Source organism: Cervus elaphus, chromosome 20 (genome assembly GCF_910594005.1).
Source record: "Cervus elaphus chromosome 20, mCerEla1.1, whole genome shotgun sequence".
NCBI lineage: Eukaryota > Metazoa > Chordata > Mammalia > Artiodactyla > Cervidae > Cervus > Cervus elaphus.
Genome location: NC_057834.1, coordinates 31114748 through 31127607, shown reverse-complemented (window position 1 = coordinate 31127607; position 12860 = coordinate 31114748). Strand labels below are relative to the sequence as shown.

The 12860-nt window shown below is 49.9% G+C and overlaps 1 protein-coding gene across 1 annotated transcript; it reads left to right on the top strand.

Moving 5' to 3' along the window:
- Window positions 1-7208: 7208 nt before the first annotated feature.
- On the top strand, window positions 7209-12130 carry FCRLB (Fc receptor like B). The gene is made up of 6 exons (XM_043878879.1): window positions 7209-7259; window positions 7537-7557; window positions 7896-8150; window positions 10107-10373; window positions 10995-11285; window positions 11600-12130. Exons 1-6 carry the CDS (start codon window positions 7229-7231, stop codon window positions 11986-11988), a joined length of 1254 nt encoding a protein of 417 aa, XP_043734814.1. The 5' UTR covers window positions 7209-7228; the 3' UTR covers window positions 11989-12130.
- Window positions 12131-12860: the final 730 nt, after the last annotated feature.

The window sequence follows — 12860 nt, the reverse complement described above, 5'->3', positions numbered from 1 at the left end:
ACATAATGGTGAAAAATACAGTTTGGTGCCCCTGCCTTCAACTACGCTTCAGATTTAGCAGTTTTATCCCCCACTGCTTTGCACCATCCGTGCAAGTGTGACCTAATGAAAAAGGCAAGAAACCCCTTAGCAGGGGGTGAAGCTAGTGGGAAAGAACCCACCTGCCAATGCAGGAGATGTAAGAGATGTGGATTCAATCCCTGGGTTGGGAAGATCCCCTGGAGGAGGAAATGGCAACCCACTCCTGTACTCTTGCCTGGAGAATCCCATGGACAGAGGAGTCTGGTGGGCTATAGTCCATGGGGTCACAAAGAATCCGACATGGCTGAAGTGACCCAGCACACAAACATAATTTTGACTTTGCAGATCCCTTAAAGGGTCACTGGAACCCCCAGGTATCTCTAGACCAAAATGAGAATTACTGAACTAGATCATTCTGAAGGCCCAGTCTGACATTACCCTTAGAAATCTCAATATTTATGCATTTCTGAAGAGAAAAACCCATTTATTTTGCGATTCCTTAGTCAGTTCTCTAGGTATAACAAAATAATTTTGACCTCAACCTCAGCTCAGTCATTTTAATGCTTTTAACTGGACACTTTCTTTAAGAGTCTAAGTTGGTTATACTACATGTTTCTTTTTTCCTCTGTTCATCTGTGAGAAGACACAACACCTGCATAGCGATGAAAATAATCAAGAGTGAAAAGGCAACCTATGAAGTGGAAGGAAATATTTGCAAACCCTATAGCCGATAAGGGATTAATATCCAAAATATATAAGAAGCACGAACAACTTAGTAGCAAAACCCCAAATAACTTGATTAAAAAAATGGATGAAGAATCTGAATAGGCATTTCTCAAAAGAAGATGTACAGATGGCCAATAGTTATATTAAAAGGTGCTCAATGTCACTAATTATCAGGAAAATGCAAATTAAAACCACAGTGAGATACTGCCTCACACCTATCGGAAAGACTATTATCAAAAAAATAGAAGATAACAGGTGTTGCAAGGCTGTGGAGGAAAGGGAACTCTTGTGCACTACAGAGGGGAATGTAAATTGGTGCAGCCACTATGGCAAAAGTTATGGAGGTTCCTCAACATTTAAAAATAGAACTGCCTAATGAACAAGAATCCCGCTTATGTATATTAGTCATCTAAGTCCTGTCTGACTCTTTGCCACCCCATGAACTGTAGCATGCCAGGCTCCTCTGTCCATAGAACTCTCCAGGCAAGAACACTGGAGTGGGTTGCCATTTCCTTCTCCAAGAGTTCTTCCTCACCCAGGGATGGAAACCTAGTCTCCAGCATTGCAAATAGTGGGTAGTTGGCCATTTTTTTAATGGGGGAGGGGGTGGCACTTGAGCAGTAACTTGGTGACATGGGATCAAATCACTAGTTTCCTGGGGACCTGCATGCAAAGCAGCAGGAAGAGCAAGTGTAAAGGTTCTGGGGTACGTGTGTGCTGGGCACGGGGAGGGGACACAGGTGAGTAGAGCTGGTGGAGAGGAAGAAACGGGTCAGACTTAATCCCGGCCGCACCGCGAGACCTCCTGGATGTACTCAGAAGCAAAAGGGACACCAGGGGTTCTGAGCATGACCGGCCGAGGCCTGAAGGGGCCCCAGAAGTGTCTGCGAGCTGAGGGTAGGGCGCGAGCTCACCGCAGGGCCGGGGTAGGGGCTGGCTTCTCAGTTCTCCCTCCAGAACACTTTGAGGCTGTGCACAAATTTGGGATAGAAGGGTTGAGAGGTGTTGAACCTGGAGAAGCCCAGGATGTTGGAGGAGTCCTCCACCACTCCGTCCAGGTGCAGAATGGGGAAGTCCCTGGTGGCGAGGATGTACTTGTAAAACGTGGAGGTCATTCCCAGCCCGGAAGCGGTACTGAGAACGAGGTGGGAGACAGTTGCGTTGGTGTCCATGAGGATGGTGGACACTTTGGTCATTGTGGAGCTCCTTGAGCAGCGGGGTGGGGTCCCAGCTGTCGTCCAGCATCCTCACAGACAGAGTCTCCTTGGAGATGAGGAAGCCACATACCGGTTTCTCCAATTGCAGCAGGCGCTTAGCCTTGGCGCAGATGAGGCTGGATGAAGGGTAGTTGAAAAACTTGAGGATCCGGGAGATGGCCAGGCTGGTGTCCTTGTTATTGGGGTACAGGCTGACAGACGCAAAGTGGAGGTACCAAAGATGGGGCGTCTCCTCGGGATCCGCCTTGATGTGGGGGATCTCCTTCTCTCCACAGATTTGGCTCACTGTGGAGGCAGAAGTGGGGCTGGAAGGGGGTCCCAGGACAGACACAACCCCCTTGGGCAGGATCCGACACATGGTGTCCGTGGTCCTCTACTGGCTGTCCTGCTGCAGCTCAAAGATGACTACTTCCACACGGGCCTTGGCTGGGACTTCGATGATCCCGTTGATCTGCTCCCGGGCCAGGGTCAGGGCCAGACATTCACTGTGGCCCCACACAGTCTGGTCGTCCAGGATGGCAGCCGTGAGCGGTGATGAGAGCACCTGGCAGGTGGGGCTGGCCAAGGCAACAGCCAGCAGCAGCAGCAGTAGCTCAGCCGGAATCTTCCTCCCCTCCTCCTGGGGACACAGCTGCTGTGGCTCCCACTCGCCAGGGATCCCGGTGGGATAGAGGGCTGGGCTTCCCCAAGGCCTGAGGATCAACAAGGCAGAGATGCTCTGGAGCTGGGTGGGGGGGCTGGGGCCAGGGGTGAATGCAGTCTACAGGGCCCCCTTCCCTGCTTCCGGCGGTGGTCCCCAGCTAATCCAAAACAGGGGGCTCCCAGGGAGCAGGGAGGAAGGAGAGGCGGAAGAGGAGAAGAAAGGCCAGGAAGGGGAGGAACAGGAAAGGAGAAAATGGAGGAGGGAAGGGGAGGGAAGGACCAAATGGAGGGGAAGGAGGGAGGGATATATACATCTCTAAGTGAAAAGGGAATCAGTATCTCAAGAGATATCTGCATTTCCATGTTCACTGTAGCATTATTCACAATAGCCAAAATATGAAAATAACCTAAATGTCAACAAATGAATGGATAATTAAAATGTATCTAAGATATGTTGTATGTACTATACATTTATGTAATGGAATATTATTCAGCCTTAAGAAAAGAAACTCTTGCCATTCACAATATGGATGAACTTGGAAAGCACTGTGCCAAGTGAAATAAGCCAGACAAGAGGGACAAATATTGCATGATCTCATTTATGTGTGAAGAAGATCCCCTGAAGGAGGACAAGGCAACCCATTCCAAAATTCTTCCCTGGAGAATCCCCATGGACAGAGGAGCCTGGAGGACTGCAGTCCATAGGGTTGCAAAGAGTCAGACATGACTGAGTGACTTTGCTTGCATGCACGCATTTTTGTGTGGAATCTGATAGAGCCAAACTCGTAGAAGCAAAGAGTAGAATGGTGGTTTTCAGAGGCTCAGGGAGAGAGAAGAGAAAGTGAGTAGGAGGAATCGGCTCACGAGATTATGGAGGCTGAAAAGTCCCATGATCTGCCTGCCGTCTGCAAACTGGAGGCCTGGGAAAGGGAAATTGAGTCTGAATCCAAAGGCCTGAGAACCAGGGGAATTGATGATGTAAATTCCAATTCAAGGGCCAGAGAAGATGAAGTGAGATGTCTCAGCACAATCACTGAGGCAGGAAAAAGTGGGGGGGCGGTTGCCAAATTCCTCTTAACTCTGGCTTTTATTCTAAAAGAGAAATATCTAAAACACAATAGCATATATGTAAATTAATAATACTAAACATTTCTCAAATGTAAATATATGCATGTATGAAGGATTAGAAAGTAAAGTTTGCACAGTGGGTGTTCATGTGGAGCAGAGGAGAATGGAAGTATGAATGAAAAGTGAAAAATGAAGTCACTCAGTTGTCTCCAATTCTTTGCGACCCCAGTGGACTGTAGCCTGCCAGGCTCCTCTATTCACGGAATTCCCCAGGCAAGAATACTGCAGTGTGTAGCCATTCCATTCTCCAGGTGATTACTAAAGAACTAATGCTTTCTAATTGTGGTGTTGGAGGATTCTTGAGAGTCCCTTGACAGCAAGGAGATCAAACAAGTCAATCCTAAAGGAAACCCCGGATATTCATTGGTAGGACTGATGCTGAAGCTGAAGCCCCAATACTTTCGCCACCTAATTCAAAGAGCTGACTCATTGGAAAAGATCCTGAGGCTGGGAAAGATTGAGGGCAAGAGGAGAAGGGGGCGGCAGAGGATGAAATGGTTAGATAGCATCACTGACTCAATGGACGTGAGTTTGAGCAAACTCCAGGAAATAGTGAAGGACAAGGAAGTCTGGCATGCTGCAGTTCTTGGGGTCACAAACAGTTGGACATGACTTAGAGACTGTACAACAACAACCAGAGTGTGAAGCCACTCCCCTTGAGGGGTCAAACCCGGGTCTCCTGCATTGCAGGTAGATTCTTTACCATCTGAGCTACCAGGGAAGCCTCAGTGTGAATAAAGATGAAAAATAAAATGAGAGAGGAGACTTGAAAAGACTAATGATGACAGTCTGCCATGAGCATGAGAAAACAGATTTTAGAGTTGAGACAGATTTCTATTCAAATTCCAGTTCTATCACCACAGGAAACATATGTAAAATGGAGATAATAATTCTTCCTTAAAGTGCCCTTGCAGGAATTAAAGTAATATGGTCTTCCCTGATGGTCCACGGCTAGGACTCCGATCTCCCAATGCAAGGGGCCTGGTTTGATCCCTGGTCAGGGCACTAGATCCCACATGCTGCAGCTAAGACTTGGCACAGCCAAATAAATAAAATAATACCTGTGAGGTATACGGTGTTGTGCCTGCTACATGCTCAGGGCTGTAGCACCCATTGAAAGTAAACTGTGTCCTCATCAATAGCAACAGCAGCAGCATTCCATTGTCATCACTGAAAGCATCTTATTTCTCAGAATTCTTAGCAGATAATGGTATATCCTGTCCAGAAATGATGTCGTGATAGGCTTCACAGAATTGCTCAGGTAATAAATGATCATTGCTAATTTTCTCTGCACAGTAAAGGTGTGAATAATTAGAAATTCTTCAGGAAAAAGTCCTGGATGGAGAAAAAGATCCAATTTAGGAAAGTGCAAAAGAAAGCCTGGAATGAAGAAATGCTGGGTGGGAGATTCTTCAAGCCAAAATTTGAGTGCTATATGATATGAACCCTATGGGTGATTCTAGAGATTTTCAGGGAAGATTGTACACCTCATGAATTTTGAGTGTAACCAAGTTTTTTGTGGAATCTGCGGGAAGAGGCTGAGATCTGTATTCTGAGTGATAGGAAGCGAAAATAGAGTCAACTTGGGTAGACTAAGGGAAGAGCTGAGGTGTGCATTACATTCTTATCATAAAGGTGGTGGCCTGGCACAGAGGTCAGACCTTGAAGGAGACTGTGGATGATGTGGGGAGGCTCACGTTGGCCCCGGATGAGGCATCAGGCATGTCAGGAGAAGCTGGGAACATTGCCTAGCCTGGGCCCTGCTAAAGCAGGCAGTTTATAGCCTCTGTTCCTGGTATCTAGTTCTCTCCTTCTCCTACTCCGGAACACCTTATCAATTACCTCCCTGGTTTTCAGACCCATATAACTCTATCTCTCTTCTATCAAAACATGCTCTCCAAACAGGATCTGAAGTGACCAGCTTAATTTAAAGGATCAATCACATTTCCCTAAGGGGCATCTGCATTTTAAACAAAGGCCAGCACATTAAGAGAAACTACGAGGAAATTCTCAGAGTGAAACTTTGGGCATCAGCAAGGAAGGAGGGAAAAGACTGTCTTAAAGAGAATTGACAGGGTTTGATCATCTATCTCCTTCCTGCCAGAGTTCCAACAGAAGGAGGTACCCCAGTATTAAACAGCCACAGATGAGGACCGAACACTGTCCAAGGAGACATACTATCAGGTTGGAAAATTCATTAAGTATTTACAGGAGACTTCAGGTTCCCCACTGCTCAGGGTATGATCACACAGCTTGAAAAGCACAAGAAATAGAGGCAAGAAGTCAGATCTGAGAAGCTTCCGAGGGGTTGATGCAGTGACTTCTCTAACACAGGTAAGGATTATTAGAACTGGGGCATGGCTGGGGACAGAGAGAAGGAAGGAAAACCAAGTGAGTGGAGATGCTACGGAGGAGATCATTGGGATAGGTGGGAAAGAAGGGTTTTCTAATTTCTGAGGTTTAAGGTTCTAGGAAAGGAGATAGAAAGAGGAAACACATAATCTTTTCTCCTCTTGACTGTGACACTGTAAGACAGTGACACAGAAGGTGGTCGATGAATCATGCTCTTCTGTCTACTCACCCAGGGAAGGACGTGACTTTTAGGTATACAGAACCCAACATCCATCTCACTTCACACCAGTGCCTATCACTGGGAAGTGAGCAGAATAATCCAGGGTGGATCTATTTTTTTTAAATATTTTTATTTATTTATTTGGCTGCACTGGGTCTTTGTTGGGGCACAAGTGATCTTTATTTGCAGCAAAATGAAGTGAAAGTGTTAGTCGCTCAGTCATGTCCAACTCCTTGTGACCCCATGGAATTCTCCAGGCAAGAATATTGGAGTGGGCAGCCATTTCCTTCTCCAGGGGAATCTTCCCCATCCAGGGATTGAACCCAGGTCTCCCACATTGCAGGCAGATTCTTTACCATCTAAGCCACTTAAGTTGCAGTAGGCAGGATCTAATTCCCCAACCAAGGATCGAATCCAGGCCACCTGCTTTGGGAGTATGGAGTTTTCGCCACCAGGGAAGTCCCTGTCGTGTGTGGATCTTGAGGACATGAAGATGTCTTTCTCATTTGAGGCTTATGGGACCTTCTTGGGTAGGAAGGGAGTGGGAGGGAGTGGGATGTTGCTGGGAGCCTGAAGGTGGCAGGGTCACCTGCCAGAGCCTGGGGTTCTATGCGGCTTCCTTGGGCTGCAAAGGGAACAAAGGCCTTCTCTACAGGAGCGGGGGCTGGCCTGAGATGTGAGGCAGTTTAGGCGCAGTAGGTGGGACAGTGTCTGGTACTTGGGACATCTGAGAGTTGACACATGTCCAGCCTGTCCCCTGCTCCCTCCAGTCCACCATATTCAGAAACTAGGAATGACTGGGAGAAGTAAGAGTGCTCCCAGGACTCAGGGGTCAGCACTGGTCACCTTGTCTCTCTGCTGCTTCTCCCATCCCGTGTCAGCGTGTCTCCACTGCCCTGCAGCTGCTGCTGGCAGATCCACCATGTGGGAACTAACAGTCCTGCTGCTCCTGGGTGAGTCCTCAATGAGGCAACATTGGCCTAAGAACTTTAGGTATGGGGAAGAGTGGGAGTCAGGGTGTATATGTGTGTTGGGAGGATATTCAATCCTCAATTTGTTATCTATTTTTGGAGAGGAAAAGAGGAAAGGGGCTTTCTCAGAGTTGAGGGAACTAAAGGCAGAAGAAAAACATGTCTTGGGATTTGTTGAATCTATCCTATGGTCAAGAGAGTCCCCTTTCTTTCCTTTCATCTCCAACATTCTCCTTCTTCTTTCTTTCTTATTTTGTAGTTCCAAGCAGTGGGCAAGCTGGTGAGTCTTACACATCCCTCATCCCAATTTTCTGTTACTTCTACTCCAACCATCCGAAATGACCTGCCTGGGTACTCCCCACTTCTTAGCTGTTCCAGGGTAGTGTCTCTTCTCAATCCCTGTGACTCAGTTTGCCTGCAGGCCTAGCACTTAGACATGGGTGCTCACCAAGGGACATGTTGATAGCCCAGTGTGGTCTCTCCTCTCCCAGGGATGGACTAGTAACCTGGGTCCTGGAAACTGGCATTTTCCGATATTTCCCAACCTTAGATCACATCCTTGGGCACCTCACCTTGATTCTCTTTTCACATTGCTGCCTCCCATACCCTCTCCCCCAGCTACTGTAGAGAAGCCCGTATTGTCTCTACACCCACCCTGGACCACAATCTTCAAGGGGGAAAAGGTAACCTTGCGGTGTGATGGGTACCACCCGCTGCTCCTGGAGCTTCGACCCATTAGCACTCTCTGGTATTTGGGCCACCTACTCCTGCCTTCTTATAAGAAGAGCATCGAGGTGCACACGCCAGGGGTGTATAGATGCCAGACACGCGGCGCACCTGTCAGTGACCCCATCCACCTCTCGGTATCTAATGGTGAGTGTTTGAACACTGGAGGGGCAGCACACATGTCCTCTGGCAAGGCTGCCCCTCCTGTGGGAGAGGATACTGGGCCACTCTCATTGGGGTAGGAAGAGAGGGGTGTATTGAGTCTGCCTGGCACCATGTAAGAGATGCAGTAAGATTTGCATGGCCTGAAAGGTCCCTTTACCATCCTGCCACAGTGGACAGTAAATAAACATTTCTGTTCATTTACTAGCTCACAAGAGAAGAGATTCTAAGGACCTGGGATACTGCATACTTTTGGGGAAGAGGGTTGGGCAGGAAGGGAAAGGGCAGAGCAAAGCAGGAAAAGTGAGGTTCCCTGGACAGGCTGCCTGCAACTGGGGGCTTACTCTTGCTTGAACAGAGCGATGCTTCCTTGTGCCTCCCGTTAGTAAAATAGGGACAATAATAGTATCCATCTGTTCAGTTATTGTGAAGATTAAAAATGAATTACGAGAGGCTGTCAAAGAAAAAAGCAGATGAACAAAGCACTTCATCCAAATTTTATTACACACACACACACACACACACACACACACACACACACACGTCAATTAAGAAACTAATTTCCTGGGAAGACATAAACACTTTCCAAACAGAATAAGAGAAGTAACAGTAATTTGTTCATTAGGGCACAGGATTGGCTACTTTGTAGGGAATATTTTGTCATTTTAGCCTGGTAGGCTATACTTTGTATTCAGAATTTAAAAGGTTATCACTCAATGTTCAGTAGCATTTACACTTCATACCCATTTGTTGCTCAGTCTCTTAAGTCATGTCGGACTATTTGCAACCCCATGGGACTGCAGCACGCCAGGCTTCCCTGTCCTTCACTATCTCCCAGAGTTTGCTCAAACTCATGTCCATTGAGTCAGTAGTGCTATCTAACTGTCTCATCCTCTGCCGCCCGCTTCTCCTCTTGCCCTTAATCTTTCCCAGCATCAAGGTCTTTTCCAATGAGACAGCTCTTCGAATTAGGTGGCCAAAGTACTGGAGCTTCAACTCCAGCGGCAGTCTTTCCAATGAATGTTCAGAGTGGATTTCTTTTAGGATCGACTGGTTTGAGCTCCTTGGAGTCCTAGGGACTCTCAAGACTCTCTTCTCCAACACAATTCAAAAAGCATCAATTCTTCTGCACTCAGCCTTCTTTATGGTCCAACTCTCATCCACACTTCATGGTTTCTTGTTTGGAAACTGATAGCAAGTACGGATAAGATACTGAATATGATAGACAGTAGTTGCTGCTTGCAGAACTGAGAGTACCATAGAGATTGTGGCTATTACTTGCAGAATTTTTTCTCCATGTAAAACACCTAAAGTGGCATTTAGCAGACACTAGGGCTGTGTAAATGTTAGCTATCATGATGATCAGGTAAATAAGTGTACTGCAGAAGGTGCCTAAGGCTGTCCTTGGAGGTGGAAGGCCCTCAGGTATTTTCTGGAGGAGATAAGATCTAAGTTCAGGCCTGCAGGATAAGCAGGCCTCAACTAAAGTAGGTGAAGAGGTCTTTTTGGCCTATAGTAAGGCTCTGGGCTTAGAGCAGTGCCAGTTGGCCCAGCAGTACAGTATGGATGGACTTAGCCTGCATTGTAAGGTGGGAAAGGAAAAGGAGACAGGCGGCAGGGGAGAATCCTGAGCTGGTGCTGAGAAGGTAAGCAGTGGCCAGGTCAGGAAGGCCCTGATGCCATCTTAAGGCGTTTAGACTAGATTCTGACGGACACTACTCTTTGAGGCTGGAACCAAGTCTCAGGCATCAATACCTAAGGTTGGCCTTCCCCTTCCCCTTGCCACTCACCATCTGAGGCTCCTGGGGTGTCCAGTAAGGGAGAAGGGAATTGGTGGGGGAGAAGGGGAAGGAAGACGGGAGCAGGGAGGTGGAGAAGAATGGGTCACCCCAAGGGCTGGACTTTCTCTTGGAATCAGGCTGTTTGTGCTGACTGTCGTAGACTGGCTGATCCTGCAAGTGCCCTATGCTGCCGTGTTCGAGGGCGAGCCGCTGGTCTTGCGCTGTCGCGGTTGGTACGACAAGATCGTCTACAAACTTCATTACTACCACGACGGCCAACCCGTGCGCTACTTCCACTCCAGCGCCAACTACACGGTGCCCCAGGCTCGCGCCAGCGACAGCGGGCGCTACCAGTGCTCCGGTACCATGCGCGTTCCCGTGGAAAGCGCGCCCATGTTCTCCGCCAAGGTGGCCGTGACCGTGCAAGGTGGGGGAGACGGGGCCGGGTAGGGAGATAAACCAGCTCTGGGAAATTCTGGGACAGAAACCCGGCGGGGAAACGAAGGGGCGGAGGTTATAGTAGCTGGCAGGTTGGGGATTTCTCTGCGGGACCACGAGCACCTTCTCCTCTCCTTAGTGTGAAGTCGCACTTGATCTGTAAGCCTGGGTGGGGGCAGGGGTCCCGGCTTCTTTCTCCGGGTAGAAACCCATGTAAGGGACAGCTGTCTCGCAGCCCCAGCCAGAATGACAGTGGCAGTAAATGGGATCACAGTGGGACTGGGGCGAGGGAACTGCTCCCAGGCGTCCTGAGACCCCGTCTAGGCTGGAGGACCCGAGCTGGATATCAGTTGGGAAGTGACTCGAGGCGTCTGACCTGGTGCCGCCTCCATTCAAGCTTCCCCCTTCCCTCGAGGACTCGTCTCCCACATTTCAAAAGACTCTCCTCCCTTCACGTGTACACACAACCTCCTCCCTGGTGGGTCAGAGGCCCTTGTGGGAAACCGGAGCCGGAGAGGGGCAGTGGGACTACAAAGCTGGGTCCGGTTCCCGGGGACCCTTGCACCGGGCCTAAAGGGCATCCTTGACCACTGGGCCCCCGCTTCCGCAGAGCTGTTCCAGGCGCCCGTGCTGAGGGTGATGGGCCGGGTGGAGGCTCGCGGCGCGGCCTTCGGAGGAGTGGTCTTGCGCTGCGAGACGCGCCTGCACCCGCAGAAGCGCGACACGCCGCTGCAGTTCGCCTTCTACAAGTACAGTCGCCCTGTGCGCCGCTACGACTGGGATGCGGAGTACACGGTCCCCGAGCCAGACGTCGAGGAGCTGGAATCGTACTGGTGCGAGGCGGCTACAACCACCCGCAGCGTCCGGAAACGCAGCCCTTGGCTGCAACTCCCGGGCCGCGGTGAGTGACGGCCCTTCCGGAAGCCCACCCGGCGGGCAGCCCCGTCCGCCCCGCCCGCCCCGCCCGCCCCGCCTCCGCCCACGCCTTCCGGAAATGCCCGTCACTCCCCACCCCGTCTCCTGCCCCGCCCTCCCTCTCCACCGCCTCCCCCCACCCCTGCCTCCCTCGCCCCTGCCGCTCATTTCCATCCTCCTCGCCGTCCTCACTCCCCTCCCCGGCCGGGCCCATCCTTCAGTCCTTTGCCCCCTTCTCCCCCCGCCAGGCCGTGGGAGAACGGTTTCAGCCGAGCGGTTCTCTGTGTGTTGTGTTCGCAGGTTCTCCGCTGGACTTGGCGTCCACCACCGCCCCGGTCCCCGGTAACCAGCCGCTTTCCTTCAGAAAGCCCCCGGTGTCCAGATCGGTCCCGTCGGTCCCCTCCGTCCCGAATGTCACCTCAGCGGGGCCGCCGTTCCCCGCGGGCGGAGCCCCCACCGCTTGGCCCCGGGCCTGTGCGCCACCGACACCCTTGCAACAAACCGCTGGCGCCCTAAAACCCGACGTGGCCCTTCTGCTCCGAGAAATGCAGCTGCTCCAAGGCCTTCTCAGCCGGGTGGTCCTGGAATTAAAGGAGACACAGGCCGTCCCAGGGCACACAGTTGAGACCCCCACTTCCCACTCGGCTGTGAGTCAGGGAACCCCTGAGACCACTACTGTGGAGAGCTGAGGGAGGGGGTGGCTACAGTCCCCTCCAGGCACATCCGCCTCCGGTCTCCCCTCCTCGCGTCACGTGGAGACCTTACTAAGCCGTGTCGGTTTCTTCCCTCTGTCTTGCTGTGGTTTATAAAGTGTGGTAGCTGACATGTCAATCTCACCCAGCACATCTGAGCAGTTTGTTACCACAAGGCCTTCCCTCTCATCTCTTCCTTCGCCTCAAAGATTTCAGTAGGGAAGTAGCAATCTGCTATTTACTGCTTTGAGGTTGACTTTTGGAAGTGAATTTAGTCATCCTTGGTTTTTCATGTAAACCCACACGACGCATATTTCAGCACAGGCAGTTTTCTGGAACTTAAGGTTATTTTGGTACTAAGCGCTTTGGAACATTTAAGGGTCAGGATGTAATTACTCATCATGAATTTAATGTTAAAATTTAAAAGGTTTTCAGTTCTGTTTCTGATGAGTTTATACCTTCAAAGTCCTGTGTTGTAGTTTTAGAGACAGAAAGGGACTTGTGTGGGTCTCCCATTCCAGGTTAAGGGTGAGTGTACAGTTAGAGCCAACCAGATGCACCTCCCAGGCCAGCGTAGCTAGACAGCCTCTGATAAGCTCTGGTGGCAGCAGGCAGGCCCTGCTCATTTTAGCCTAAATTAAACGAGTGCATCAAGAAATCTCTTTGAAGAAAGTTTAAGACAAATTCTCAAAATTGCTGAATTCTAGTTTTTGCCAGTTTCTTACTTCTGTAAGAGCCATTCCAACACGAACACACAGTTCAATCTTTATAAGTTCCTCGTCTGCCTACTAGAACTATGAGATCTCAGCAGAGCTGGTGTGAGTTATTTCCAGGAGAATTCTTTCTCATTAGGTCTATACCCTTCATCA